The 14,997-nt window shown below is 51.1% G+C and overlaps 1 protein-coding gene across 1 annotated transcript in view; it reads left to right on the top strand.

Annotated features, from left to right (window-relative positions):
- The window catches only part of LOC103536864 (ankyrin repeat and fibronectin type-III domain-containing protein 1), a 184,464-nt gene that overhangs the window by 22,685 nt on the left and 146,782 nt on the right, over positions 1–14,997 (top strand). Inside the window, exon 2 of the mRNA XM_030459725.1 lies at positions 14,735–14,928. Coding sequence (XP_030315585.1) covers positions 14,856–14,928 — 73 coding nt within the window. The 5' untranslated portion in view covers positions 14,735–14,855. The remainder of the gene's footprint in view (positions 1–14,734; positions 14,929–14,997) is intronic.

The following is a 14,997-nucleotide window of genomic DNA, read 5'->3' as shown; positions in this document are numbered from 1 at the left end:
GGGTGGCAGTGGCCTCTCTTGTCCCGGTGTGCCTCCTCGTCTGCCCGGGAGGCTGCAGGGTGGGAGATGGAGTTCTCAAGTGGATTGCTCTCCTTTTTTTCTCTCTCTTGGGAAATTCCTGCTTTTCCTTTCCCTCTCCTGAGCACGCTAAGAGCTCTGGAAGCGTTGCCTTGGTCCTGTCCGTGGCTCCTGAGCTGCTCATTGCTGTGGGATGGTTCCTTGCCCCTGTGTCTGGCTCCATGCCCAGGGCACATCCCAGGTGGTGGCAGTCCATCTCGAGTGACTGCCTACACGTGTGCCTGCTTGCCTCTGGCACCTGCTTGCTGTGCTGTCCCCTCGTTATGGTGGTTCTTCTGCCACCACTGCCCTTCCTTCGCTGTGCCATGTGCCCTGTCCCTGCCTACATAGGCAGCCAGAGGTGGCTTCCTAGATGGAGCTGACAGTGTGTGGGTGCTGTTGGAGCCTCCCGGGAGGGTGGGATGTGGTGGAGGGGGTTGTCTCTTGCTATACCAGAGCAAAGGGTGCAATGGTGAGGGGGCACCTCAGGGCAGACAGGTTTATCCTTGGCTCATTGGGGTGTGGATCGCTAAGGGGATGGCACTGGGGCTGCTGGAGCACCCTGGGGTGCTGAGGGGTCCACGCAGCCTCAATTTGCAATGTGAAGAGTGCAATGAAGAAAACTGCTCTGTGCCTGGGTGGCTTAGCTCTCCTTGGGTATTAAAAGCAGCTTGTTGAACATGGCTAGCACTTGGTGCTGCTCTGGGCTTTTCTCCCTTGTCAGGGCTCATGGTGGGGTGGGGTGACTGCCCTGACGAGTCCCCAAATCCTCCCAGTGACCTGCACATGATGCCCCTCTGCTTCTGGAAAGGTGAGGGTCTCTGCCAGGACACGTGGGTGGCAAAATCAAGATGTTCAGCTTCTTCCTTGGTGGTTGAGCACCTTGTACTCTTTGAAGGTTAATAAAGTATCTCTAGGGATAAAAAAAAAGTTGGAGGTCTGTTGCTCAGCCCCCATTTGCTGCTCTCCATGTTACTGCTGAGATGTTGAGCCTTGCCATGCTGTTGCTGTCTTCCCCTCTTCACTGGGTGCCTACAAGACACAATTTCCTCTTGCCTGCTTGTTCCAAGCCTGTTGCATGGCTGAGCTTTGTTCTGCTCTTGCTTGGTACTTTTGGCTCAGGTGCTTGCTGTGCCAGTGCACACCCACTGGAGCTGGGCATGAGGAAGATCTTGGCAGCCAGTGTGCTGCCAAGCGTGGTGTCTTGCAGCCCTGTACCACATGGAGACTGAGTGGATGCCAGGTCTCAGCCTCTCCCTAGCAGGAGCAGCTGCTTCTGGGGCTCTGCATCCTCTTGATCCCCTATATACACGGTGCTTCAGTCCTGAACCTTGTGTTTTGAGGGGGAGTTGGGTGGTTTTCCATCTAAAAGGTGATATCCTGGTGCCTTCCTAACCCACAGAAGGGGTATGGCTGGGGTGCAGTTCATGTAACAAGATTTCTGGGGGGATGCTGGGCTTGTCTGAGTGCTTTCCTCACACAGGAGCATGGCTCACCATTTGTCAAAGCCATTGGGGCTGCTGCCTGTCCAAGCTCTGCTCTGTGCAGGGCTGGTGCACGAGCTCTCCCCAAAACAGGATCTTTTTCCCTATGTCCGGGAGGTCCAGTGTGGCTGAGCTCGAGATTCAAAGAGCTGTGTTCTCCTTTCATGTGTTTTGTCCCAGGGCATCTTCTCTGGGCTGGTTCTGAGCACACAGAGTGTTCCTGGTGCCCCTGTGCCCCCCCCATCCCCACCAACGGGGCTCAAGTGCACCTGCAGATACTGAGCCCGTTCCCTTGATTGCACATGGTTGATTATGGAAGTAAAAATAAGTGTTGATTGAAGCATGAGATGCTTTTGAAATCAGTGTCACTTTTCACCCAAGCTACTTGAGATTTTGCCTGGTTTTTCCTCTCCGATGTCTGTACATTGAGAAGCCCCAACTGAGACCCCTGACCCAAGCTGAACTGCCTGCTGGCATCCAGAAAGCTGAATACCTCATTGCTGGCATCTGAAAGCAAACAAAAGGCATCTGCTGCCCTGTCTGACCCTGGCCTTTCTCTGGATGATGCTTTTTTCTAGCTCTGATGATCTGCTTGCTGGTTTTATTTCATTTTTTCAGGCAGATGTGGGTAAATTAAATGAGGAAATAGGATGCTCAGACCACACGTTTCTGTACATGGAGGTACCTGAGGCACCCCAGGCTGGGCAGTGTGGTGTCTAGACTCCACTGGAGCCTTTGCAGGGCTCCCACTGCACTTGCCAAAGCCCTGTAATCCCCTGGGATCCCAGCAAGCAAAGGTAGGGAGGTCTGCAGTAAAGAAGATGTGCTAAGTGGAGTTATTAAATTCTAAATATAGTGGTCCCACGCATTCTCAGAGGATCTAACAGATATTAGCAGGTGTGTAGTTACAGTCTTAAGTAGTATGCCTGCATTTTTAAACTACACCCCCAGATAATGCCGTGCATGTGAGGTGGGTTGGGGAAGTCTGCTGGAGTTAGGAATTTGTGGGCTCCAGCTTGGACATGGGAGAGCCCAAGCAATAGCATGATAGTGTGCCCAGCAATAATCTCTCCCCATGTTCATGGAATCACAATGTCAGGGGTTGGAAGGGACCTCTGGAGATCATCCAGTCCAACTCCCCTGCCCCAGCAGGATCACCCAGGGCAGGACACACAGAACACATCCAGGGGGGTTTGGAAAGGCTCCAGAGAAGGAGACTCCACAACCTCCCTGGGCAGCCTGGGCCAGGGCTCCCTCACCCTCACAGGGAAAAAGCTTCTCCTGATGTTTACACAGAACCTCCTATGCTCCAACTTGCACCCATTTACCCCTTATCAGTGGTCGTCACTGAGATGATCCTGGCTCCATCCTCCTGGCACTTGCCCCTCACTTATTTATAAACATAAACGAGGTTCCCCCTCAGTCTCCTCCAAGCTGCAGAGCCCCAGCTCCCTCAGCCTTTCCTCAGAAGTGAGATGTTCAGGTGCTATTGGCTTGCAGGAGCTCTTCATCCTCTGCTCTGCCCTAGAGCTTTAAACCATGAAACCTCCTCTGGTATCTTTTCCAACCTGAGCTTTGCCAGCTGTGCTTGGCAGGAGGGGAGGGGGGGGTCTTGCTGCAGGGTTGCTCCATGTTATGAAGTGAGTTGGACACTCAGATCTCCAGGGGTTGTGGAGCTCCAGCTGTGACAAACCAGGGCTCAGAGTGTCTCCAGGGTGCAGTGGCAATGGGGTGTGAACACTCCAGCCAGAGCTGAGCCCAGGCAAGCGTGTAAGTGATTTATTTGCAGTAACTTTTGTCAATCTGGTAGGAGCATTGATGGATGAGCCAAACACTCTGCTGGGCTGGTGCTGGATCTGTGCTGGGTGAAGTCCTGGATCAGCTCAGGGGCTGGTTTCTCAGCAGCTCAGAGGCTGCAGTGCTGGGTGCTGGTGTCCTTTGGGCAGTGCAGGAGGGGCTGGGGGTGCTTGCTGAGGTTTGAGGGGTTTCTTTGTTTTATGGTGCCAGCCTTTAGGTTCTTGTGTCCAGCTCTCTGCATGCTGGCAGGGTGGGTAGGGAGAATTTGCTTCTGGCACAGAGGAGCAATGAAAGGAAAAAGACAGGTTATACAAAATTGGTCATCTATTTAGTGAGGTATTTTTAAACATAAAGGGCTGGACAGCTAATTTTGGGTTCCTGTAGCTTTTGAAAGTGGATTAGAAAAACCAAATGGCTGAAAGAATGGCTTTGCCCTGCTGTGGGTGTGCTGGGGGAGGCTCCAGGGCAGGATGAAGTTTTAGGAAGTGGGCTGGCACCTTCCCAGGCTGCTGGGTCTCGGCCATGGGTGTGTGGCAGGGAGGTAACCTGGCAGAACCCATGGCTGAGGTCCTGGGTGGATGGGGATCTGGTGTCATCTGACAGAGTTAATGGGGTTTTTTTGAGAATTTCTCAAAGTGACTCTTGCAGTTGGTCTCAGCCTGAATGCAATGCCAGCAAGGAGAAAACCCCTGAGAACATCAGACCCTTTGTGGGAGCCATGACCTGCAGCAGTAACAAATGACACTTCACTAAACATCCCACAAACTGTCCAGGGGTGGCTTTTGGGAGGCATTGTGACCTTTGGGCAGTAACTTGGAGGTGATTTGATTTAGTGGCTTTCTCTCTTGGCCCAGTACTGTTTTGGGACAGATCTGCTCACCTGCCTTCAGGAGGAGGATGTGCATTCTCTTTTTGATAGTTGTCACCTCTGCCCTTCTCCATGGTACCCAAAGTCTTCTATGCTCCCCCACAGCTTCAATGTGCTCCTCTGGAGACTGCTGCCTGGCTATGGAAATGGAGATCTTCAGGATGGGGGGAGAGAAAGGGGAGATTTGTGCCTGGTCATCCTGTGGTGAAATCCAGGGAAGTTGAGCTTGGGAAACAACAAGGAGAGGTGTTTGGCTTGTGCTGAACTGGGCAGGCAGGGTGTTTGCTATAGTGTTTCTGTGCCTTTTTTTTCCCCCTCAATACCTGAACTGATGTTGAAAGTTAGTGTTAATTAGCAGTGAATTAAATTAGGTCAGAATTAAACTACATGAAAAATTCCAGCTTGCCTGTCCTGTTTTGCCCATGCCATTAGGGGATCTCAGGCTGAAGGAATGGGGCTCTGGGTGCTGCTCCATCTTTGTACTCACAGGGGGAACAGAGCCTCCCTTCCTCTGGGGGTGTTTTCCACACTGGTTTCCTGATCCACGTTCCTTGCTGTGTCGTTTGATGGGCTTTGAGGTGGGTAAGTGGGGAGGGAGGGGTGGCAAGCAATGTTTTCTTGGCAGGATTGTGCTTACTTGGTTTTTTTGGGTGTTTAAAAATATCCCTTCAGCTCTGGCAGCACGGCTGTGTTCAAACACGTGGTTGTGATGGAACTGGCAAGTTTTGGGGCTAGAAAACTGCACTGAAGGAATAAATCCCATGTTAGTGGCACACAGTGTGGGATGGGTAGAAATGGCAACAGGTTTTTCACCTCTGGTTTAGAGCACAGCCTAAAGAAAAGTCCCCATGACTCAGGGGGACTGCCCTGAGCATCCTCCTGGGGCACAGCAGTCACACTGAGTTGCTTGGTATCACATCAGCCACAGTGCTGGGGACTGACTCCCCTCATTCCAAGTCCCAGTCTGGGGGTTCTTAGTTGATGCTGGCTGTTCGAGACAGCTGAGAGCCTGCAGGATGTGGCAAGAAGCCATTCAGGGTGTCTAGAGCTCCAGGGGAGCCTCTGTCCATCTGCCACCCTTGGGAATGCTCAGGGGTGTCTTGTGCCCCCTCCTGCAGCTTTTAGTCTTGCAGGAAAATGGTGCAGGAACCATTTCTTCCAGGTTCTGTATCCTGCAGCTTGACCTGGGTAGAGAGGCTTTTACCATGTAGTAAAACTTGCCCCCAAAGGGCCATCACTGCAGAGCTCTCACACGTAGCTGGTGATTCGACTTTTTCCACTTGTTTTTTGACATGGTTCAAAGGAAACCTTTCTGCTTCCAAAGTGACACATGAATATGGAAAAATACCTGCTTTTAAAAAGAGAAAAAAGGGGAACTTGGAAGTGCTTTTGAGTTAAATGAGATATTTCCATCTGAATTTATTCAAGAAGGTGTTTATGGCACTTGTATTTGAAACTTCCCAGAGCTGACACCTCCCTTGCCAGCTGGGAGGCCAGCAGGGAAAGGTAGGTGCACAGATTTGCTGCTTTGTTGTGAGAGTTCATTGCAACCTATTAAAAAAGAAATAAAAAAAAATTGTCCATGGCTACTGCATGGAAGAAGTGTGCTGGTGCCTGACCAGGCTGAGCTGGAAATAGAGCCCTAAATCCAGTGGCAGTGACTCAGACCCTGGCCAGCTTTGCAGAGGTGCTGAGGGCCCATTAATCCTGTTAGCTGTGCTGGGCAGCAGACCTGCAGCATCTCTACAACTGCCCTGAGAGTGATTGCCTGGCCATGTGAGAGAGCTTTGGGAGCTGGAGCTGAAACCTTCAGTCCCTGTCAGCTGGAGAGATGCTGGATCACAGGGTGATGGGTTGGGTGTCTGCACTGGGGGGTGCTGCTCCTGCTCCTTCCCACCTGCTTTGGCATCTCTGGGTGGCTGTGGCCGTCAGGCTGATGGGTGCCTTTCAGCTCTTGCATTTTGCAGCTGCTTCCTTTGCCCTCTGCATTGGTGGTGGGGTGAAGGACTGAGTCTTTCTCCCCTCTCCTCTGTGTCAGCTTTTCCCCAGGCTGCGCGAGCGCCGCGTCCCCGGTGCCTCACAGAGATGACAAGCTGTCAGACACAAACAGTTCTGTTTTGTGAGCAGAGTGGCAGTGCCACCAGAGGAAATGACATTTAGCTTTTGTTGCTTGATCAAGCTGCCTGGGCTTTGCATATTAAGCCTGAAGAGGCTTTTTAGCTTTGCTCTTCTCCTTTATTGTTTGCAGCGCCGCAGCTGGGATCTATCAGGAAGGGGCTTGGGGAGCAGTGTGAAGAAGAAGTCTCTTTACCCATCAAACCTGCTCTTGCCAGGGGCAGAGCTCTCCACATGATGTGTCCTGGTTCTCCACGGAGGTTGCTATGTGCTGGGGACACCTGGGTGCATTTCCAGTTCCAGCACCCCATGACCTGACCCCAGCTTTGCAGCACTTCTGGTTCCAGGAGGTTGCTGGTACTCTCCTTTCTCCCACCAGCACCTTTGCAGGGGGAAGGGATGGGGACATCCAGGTGTGTCTTGCTGCTCTGCTCCCCTCTGCTTCTCAGTGCCCCTCAAAAACCTGCTCCTGGCTGTAGGTAGAGGTGTGTTTAACATCTCTTCTATGAAAATGTATATGTGGGCCTGGGAGCTGGCTGGGAAAATCAAACTCGCTGGATCTGGCAGGCTGGAAAAGCAGAGCTGAGCTCTCAGGATCATCTTTTTTGGGTTTTGGGGCCAAGTGCTGTGGTTTGTGCCTGGTGTTGTTGATACCTAGCTTCTGGCCTCTTTCTAAAGCTAATCTTTGGGATGGGAGATGAGGTTGGGAGCTGACTATCTTCTGCACAAGCTGGAGCTAATCTTAGCCTGGATTAGGCAGGAAAAAATGGATAGTCATCCTTTATTTTGGATGGGGGAGGGAGAGGAGGGGGAAGTTATGCTGGTATTAAGAGGAATTACATATGTAGCATGACTACAGAAAACTTCTCCTTCATCAAAAAGCCTTGGCCTGTGAGTCACAGTTGCTAGAAAGACTGTTTGCTTCCTAATTCCCCCACTGTTTTGGCACTGAGTCACAGCTGGGTGGGTGTGCAGGTAGGAAACAGAAGCACCAGCAATACACACTGGGACTTGTGCAGGGAGAAGGGGAAGGAAGTGATTTCAGACAGTGGACCTGAATTTTAACAGCTTCTAATAAAAGTGCTGTCTGGTGAGAGAAAGAGTTCTGCCTGGAGGTTTGTCCCTGTTTGCCCTGCTCCTGCCCACCCGTGGCTGCCCTGAGTGGCACAGGAGGTGTTTGCTTACTCCTGGGGTAAGTGGTGCTCTCCAGGTGGGAGTGGGTTTGAGGAGGACCTGGCCAGACACAGGGGAGTTGTAGAATCATAGAATGTTCAGGGTTGGAAGGGACCTGTGGAGATCATCCAGTCCAACCCCCCTGCCCCAGCAGGATCACCCAGGGCAGGACACACAGAACACATCCAGGGGGGTTTGGAAAGGCTCCAGAGAAGGGGACTCCACAACCTCCCTGGGCAGCCTGGGCCAGGGCTCCCTCACCCTCACAGGCAGGAAGTTTCTCCTCATGTTGAGGTGGAACTTCCTACATCCAACCCTGATGGAGCAGCAGTATTAAACACCAGGCAGGCAGGCTGGCAGCAAAGTCTTATGACTTTTTTTTTTTTTTTAAATTGTTTGGAAACAGAAGTGCTGAGGTACTAACAGGCTGACTCCTGTTCTTACCTCTGCTGTCAGAGTGGTTCCAAAGAATGTTTATCAACAGGTTGATAGGTGCTTTATATATATAAATGTATATATATATATTTAACCTGTTATTCCTTGTGCTAGTCCTGGGCACCACTGAGAAGAGATTGGCCCCTTCCTCTTGCCCCCCACCCCTCAGGTACTGATGGGCATTCAGCAGATCCCCTCTCAGCCTTCTCTTCTCAAGGCTGAACAGCCCCAGGGCTCTCAGGCTGTCTTCACAGGAGAGATGCTCAAGTCCCCTCATCCTCATAGCTCTGCCTTGGGCTCTCCCCAGTAGGTCCCTGTCTGTCTTGAACTGAGAGCCCCAAACTGGATCAAATATTCCAGGCGTGGTCTCACCAGGTCAGAGAAGAGGGGGAAGAGAACCTCCCTAGATTGCAAATCCACGTTTATGGAAAAACTGGAAAGCTTCAGTGCATTTTTCTGTTGCTTTAAGGAAGAAATAGCTAAAATGTAGATAATGGAAGGACTCTTTCCTGGTGCACATTATAGAAGTCTCCAGAGCTACACCCACAGCTGGCACCACTGGGCTTGACACTTGGAGCAATAGGAACTCATAGCCTTGTGGTGGTCTGGGAACGGCTCCCCACTGGCTGGGAATTTGGTTCAGTGCCTGCAGTGGAGCTGGGAAAAAATAGTTCTCCTAAGGAAGAAACAGACACAGTTTGAATAAATTAATGGTAGTGTCTGGCCTGAGTATTTCCTTTTCTCTTTTTAATAACCACATTTAGGTAAACGTTGAAATGGAAACCATAAACCAACCACAGTGCCAGAGCTCTGAACTGATGTGAAATATTCTATTATTATTATTATTACTATCATTATTATTATTTACCTTGTTCCCCTAGAACTGTGCATGGCCATGGCTGCATTTGCCTGTTCACAGGATTTTTCTGGGAAATTTGCTGAGCCCTGCTCCACAGGGTGGGGATGAAAAGTGAGATGGGGGATGCAAGGGCACAGCTGGGCTGGAAGGGGCAATGGGTGCTGAATGCTTCTCCTCCAAGTGGCTCCTCAGAAATGCTTTGCTGAGGTTTTCTCTGTGTTTCCTGAGGTGTGTGGAATCCTCACCTGCACCTCCCAAAACCCCTGTTGAATTTTTGGAGCAGTTCCCCCCCCATGCTGGGTATTTAGTCCAGTGTTTGGATCATGGTCCCTGCTGGAGAGGTGGCAGAGAGGAAGCTTTTGCAAACCAGCTGGTGGAAATAATGGTATTTACCAGCCCACAGCTGAGCCTGGGAAGGTATTTTTATACCTTCACATAGCTTGGGTTGTTTTATTTTTTTTGTCTCCCCTTTTGTGAACTTGCAGACTGAATGCTGCTTTGGTTTTTGTTTTGCTTTGAAACTGTTTCACAGCCAGATAAAAGATGCTGTTTTCAGCTATCATCCTCTGTTGTTTAAGCCCCTGTTATCTTTTAACAACATGAAGATGGCATTGTGGAGGCTTGGCTTGAGCTGGGAAGAAGAAAGCTGTGGCAGGGCTGAGCTCCTGCTGCCTGGGGAGCAGCAGCCACGCTCTGTGCAAGCAGCACAGGGGTTGCTGATGCCTCCTCTCTGGTCCCAAATGACCCAAAGAAATAACCAAGCATGGTTGTATGGTCCTCAGGGCAGGACTAGGACTGTCCAAACTTCTTGTGTTCTGGAGATGTTCCTGGGAATGGGAGGGTGTTCCTGGTTAGGTGTTTTTTGAATGCAAAGGGAAGATTTTTCACAGGGTCATTGGAAAAGTACCAGGGACTCAGGGGTTTGCTAACAGTTGATAAGGTTTCCAGAGCAAACTCTTGTGGTTTGGACATGCTCTAGTGCCCCATGACGTCCATCGTTCTTCCTAAATCCTTGGGCTCTGTTTTTTGAGGCCACCCTGGACTAGAGCTGGTTGTATTTCTTCCTCTCAGACACCTTCTTGAGCCTTCCCTGCTGCTGCCCCATCTCCTCAAACTTCACTCCTGGCCCTGCCACTACTTTGGGCTTTGGACCATGTTGAGACCTCCTGGAATCCTTGTGCTTCTGTCCAGGAACAGCTTTGAAGGCACTCACAGCCTCCTGTGCTCAGTTTCCCCTCTCCTCCTGCTCTTCCCTTTCCTGTGCAGCTCCTCTGCAGAATCCAGCTGCAGGCAGAGGTTTTCCTGCCTCCTGTTGCCATCTGGATGGGGATGGAAAAGAGCACTGCATAAACTGCTGCTCATCTCCTCTTCCCTGTGGCACACAACCCTCCCACAGCTCCTCACTTTGGGCTGATGAAGAGATGAATGCCGCACCGTGGAGCTGAGCCCTGCTGGGAAACCCCCTGACCTGGGTTCTTTTTGGGGCTCTCTGGGATGTGCATCATACCTCTGCCTCCTTAGACCCAGCTGGGTCTCTGGAAACTGTTTCAGGGGGTGGAGGTGGGTGTTGTGTTTATTTTTTTCAGTTTTGAAGCCACTGCTGGTGGTCAGAAGCTGTGTGGTTCAGCTGCAGGAGGATGGTTCTCCCTGATCAAAGGCAGGTGTGCCCTTGCCCCAGCTCCAAAGAGGGTTATGGTGGGTAATTGCTCCTCCTGGCTTGTAGCATCTCTCATTTTCCTGAATCCATCTGAAACCTTTGCTGAGGATTTAAGGTCAGGTTGCTAAGTTACACCTCCTTGGAGGAGCAGGCTCAGCAGCCTCTTGCTGGCAGAGCTGGGAGCTGTGTCCCTTTGCAATAAGTGGGCTCTGCTGGCCACCATCCCTGCCATCCTCTGTCAGGATGATCTCAACACCTCGTTTACTCGTTCTTCTCCAGTCCTTCAGCTTTTTAAGCTTCCTTTGCTCAACAGATTCACTCAACTAATTGACTGAGGGTGTAGAGGAGCCACCAACAATTACTGGTGAAATGCTGTGTGGTCCTGTAGGATGAGGAGCAGCTGTGTGGCTCCTCTGTCATCTTTTTTTTTTAAATTTTTTTAATTCTTATTTTTCCTTCTGGGGCTGTGAGTTCTTCAGGACATGTCTTGTTCCCCCTGGAGCTTTGAAATGGCCTCACATGTTGGGATTTATGGCTGGAAGAAAGCCACAGCTCTGGAGCAGGCAGGTGAGGTCCAGAGCAGCTGGTGGCCCTCTCCTCTGCTCCTCTCCCTCTTAACATCTTTCTGTCTTTCCCATTTTCCATGAACAGCCTGGCCTTGGGAAGATGAGGAGGCTGGATGAAGCCCAGTGGCTGCTTGGGGTTTTCTGAGTCTGCAGCAGAGTGAGGGCTTCCCCCTTCCCAGGAACGGGACATTTCCAGAGGATGACTCTCCTTGGCCATTTCCAGGAGATGTCTGGGAGGTTTTTTTTGTCACTTCAGTGGGAAATTCTGTAAACCAGTGACTTATTTGGGGGTCCTTTCTGGATGATGCAAGTAGTTGGGATTAGGGGTATTTTTTCCACCTGCTGGGTTGCTGGATTTCTGCTGTGGCTGCCATGGTAGAGACTCCTCCAGGCTCCCTTGGGGGAAGATGAAAGCTCTCTCCTCTCTTTCAAAATGAAACTAAAAGAAGGCTTCAGGTTGGGCTGGGAAGTGCTCCCTGGAGAGCAACTTCTCCATATGGCAATAAACAGGGAGCAGAGGCTGGGGCAGGTGTGCAGCTGCTTCCAGGAGAGATGCAGGCTCTGGCTTCCCCTGGTTTCACGGGCATTCCCCTGCTTTCTGTCCCTCTCTTCCCTTTAGCTCTGCTCAGCCCTTTCCCTCTCTTGCCCTGTGGTGATGGAAAAGCCACCCAGTGAGGACATCACCACGGGGAAGGCACCAGGCACAGAACTTGTTTTGAGATGTGTTCTGCCTCTTTTTTGCCCCTTTTTTTGGGTCCTAGGGGCTGGGTTTTTTGTCCCCTCTGCTTTCAGTAACCCTCTTCAGATATTGGAAAGTTGCTATAAAGTCACTACAGAGCCTCCTCATTAGGTGCCATCTGCAGCTCCACAGCTTACAAATTGCTCTTCTAAGGGTGTCAGTTCTTCCCTTTGCTCCCCCTCCGTGTGTTCTGTATGAGTGGCACTGCAGGTGTGAAGGTCTGGGAGCACTTCAAACCCTAACAGTGTTCTGCAGGGGATGGAGCTCTATGCAGGTCTGTTTAGAAAGCACTGAGATTTTACATGCAAGAAAAAAAGGAACATATTGAACTCTGGCAGAGCCCAGGCTTCATTTATGCAGTGCAGTGACGTATTATGCTTCATCCCTGATGTCTTGTGCCAGAAAAATGTGTTCCAGTGAGAGGTGCACAGGTTTCACCAAAATAGAAACGACTCAGGATGCTAATTCTGGCTTTGTAGCCCCTGGCATAGCTGGTGGATGCCAGCAAAGCATGGGCTTTGGTGTGGGCAGGATGATGCTGGGCTCCCAATGCCTCACCATCCCTCAGGAGCTTCTCTTCCCCCTCTACTCTGCCCTGGTCAGGCAGCATCTGGAATATTGTGTCCAGTTTTGGGCCCTGCAGTTCAAGAAGGTGAGGGAACTGCTTGAGAGAGTCCAGTGCAGAGCCACAAAGATCGAAGGAGTGGAACATCTGGTGAGGAAAGGCTGAGGGAGCTGGGGCTCTGCAGCTTGGAGGAGAGCAGAATAACCTCTCATGTTGTTCACATGTTGATAAATAAGTAAGGGGTGAGTGCCAGGAGGATGGAGCCAGGATCTTCTCAGGGGTGACCAATGATAGGACAGGGGGTAATGGGTGTAAGTTGGAGCAGAGGAGGTTCCATGGAAACATCAGGAGAAGCTTTTTGTTTTTGAGGGTGAGGGAGCCCTGGCTCAAGGAGGTTGTGGAGTCTCCTTCTCTGGAGCCTTTCCAACCCCCCCTGGATGTGTTCCTTTGTGTCCTGCCCTGGGAGATCCTGCTGGGGCAGGGGGGTTGGACTGGATGATCTCCAGAGGTCTCTTCCAACCCCTGACATTCTCTGATTCTGCCCCAGCCCCCATCTCCCTGCTCCCTACTGGGTGACACTAAATGCCAACCCAAGTCAGGAGCTGTTGTCACATTTGTTAAAGGGATTGAACAAAGCATCATAATAAATGGAGTGGTGACAGGAGGGCACCGAGGGTCAGGACTTTTTTGTGTGATAGACTCTCCCTGCATGACCTTGAGGACCAGCTTAGTGGAAACAGATAAAATTCAGTGGTGGTGTGTGCTGGGAGGCAGAGTGAGCCCTGGCACTCCTGGCCCAGCACTGAGAGGTGATGGGGGATGGCTGGGGGGTGCTGGGTCTGAGCTGGAGGGAAGGCAAGAGAGTCCTGTGGAAACAACCATGGGGAATGAGAGCTCATTTTCTAAAAGAAGTCACTTTAATCAGCCTAGAAAAATACAGGCTGAAAGGGGCTGTGACGATGGCAGGATGGAAATTAATCATGGGAGCAAACAGCAGAGAGGGGGAATAATTATTTAAGCTAAAGGTTAATATTGGCATAAGAATAAACGAGCATAAAACCAGCTAACAATTGAATTTCGGATGGAAATTTGAAGGTTTTTGTACCATTCAGTCTGAGATTTGGGAACAGCCTTGTGTGAGGAGAAGCCCTTGGCTGGTCCATGTTGGAGAGTGCTGGGGAGCTCAGGATCAGGTGTGGGGTCTGTGCCAGAGGGGCAAAGGGGCCAGGCTGCAGCCCTTGGCACAGGGTGACCCTGCTGTTTGTCCTCACCCCATGGTGGTGCTGGGCATCTGCTCTTTTTCACCACATTCCTGGGATCTTTACAACATGATCTGGGCAGTCCTGAGGGTGGCCCTTGAGGACCATCCCTTGAAGGAGGCTCTGGGGTGAAGCAGGACCTGCTCCCATTCCCCCACTGCAAGACTTGGCATACTCTGAGCTTTTGGAGGATGAGGATGGTGGTGGTTGTGTTGCTGGTGTGCATCTTGGGCACCCCTGCAGCCCCATCATCAGATATAGTTGAGTTTTGGCTCCACAGGGATCTTAAACTTGTTTTTAGATGCTGTGTGACATCTTCATGACCAATCCAGTGCCTGTTACGTGAGTCTTGTCTTACTCTCATCTGGGGGCCTGGGACCTCCTGGTTGACCTGATTTCCACTAGGAAAAGCATTCTGCTGCCTCAGATGATGCTCAGTGGGGTTTTTACTCTCTTACAGGCAATTCCTATCACTTTGGTCTTGAACCTTCTGTTTTTTGATTCTTTTTTTTTTCCTTCATTCTGATTATCCATGAGTTTTGAAGTGAGGTGGGTGCTAGACTGCCTCATGTGCTGGTTTTGCTGATCGTGCCTTGCTAAGCAGGCATCTCAGGTGCTTTAGCAAGAGTTGTGGCTTCTTGTAGCTTTCTGAGCTCAGCTGATGGACAAGCAGGTGGTGGCCCTGGCTGTGTGGGACCAGGCAGACCCATCTGAAGGGCTTTTTCTATTTCTGAGCTCTGTTCTGTGTCTGCTGCCTCTCTGAAGAGAGGTCTGCAGCCCCAAGAAGGTGGCCAAGGTCCCCTTAGAGCATCTCTCCAGGTTCCCCAAAGCCAGACAGCAGAGGACCATGAACACTTTGGGGGAAGTGGGAGCCATCTGAGTTTTGCTCTTGATGGCTTTTTGCTTGACTCAAAACCTAATGTTGACCTCCAGATGTGCCTTTTGTTGCTTCAGGCATAAGCACAAGTTTCTAATAAAAATACACTGGTGAGGGCAGAAGGTTTGATTGAAACAGCAGCAGGTTGGCAAACAAAGGGTCTGGTGTGGTGTGGGGAAGGTGCTCTCTCCAGTGGCAGCCTTGTCTGTTACAGAAGGGTCCTGCCTTGAAAAAATTGTCCCACTTACTCATTGGGGTGATCCCTGTGTTTCTTCCCCTCAAGGTCTCTGGACAGAAAACTGCAGCGACCGCTCTTGGGGAAATCCCGAACACTGCCCAGCATCCCCCAGTCCCCGGTCCTGAGCAGGCTCCCACTCCTGGACTCCACAGCCTATAGGGAGGAGATGCCAGAGCAGAAGTCCTACAAGAAGCATTCAGCCTCTGACCACCAGAAAGGCTGCACGGTCCCTTCTACTGGTGAGTGCCACAGCTCTGGGTTCAGCTTTCACCTCCTTCTGCCAGGGACCTGCAGAACCACCCCGAACC

The sequence above is a fragment of the Calypte anna genome, chromosome 14 (assembly GCF_003957555.1).
Source record: "Calypte anna isolate BGI_N300 chromosome 14, bCalAnn1_v1.p, whole genome shotgun sequence".
Taxonomy (NCBI): Eukaryota; Metazoa; Chordata; class Aves; order Apodiformes; family Trochilidae; genus Calypte; species Calypte anna.
This window is presented reverse-complemented; position numbering and strand designations above follow the sequence as displayed.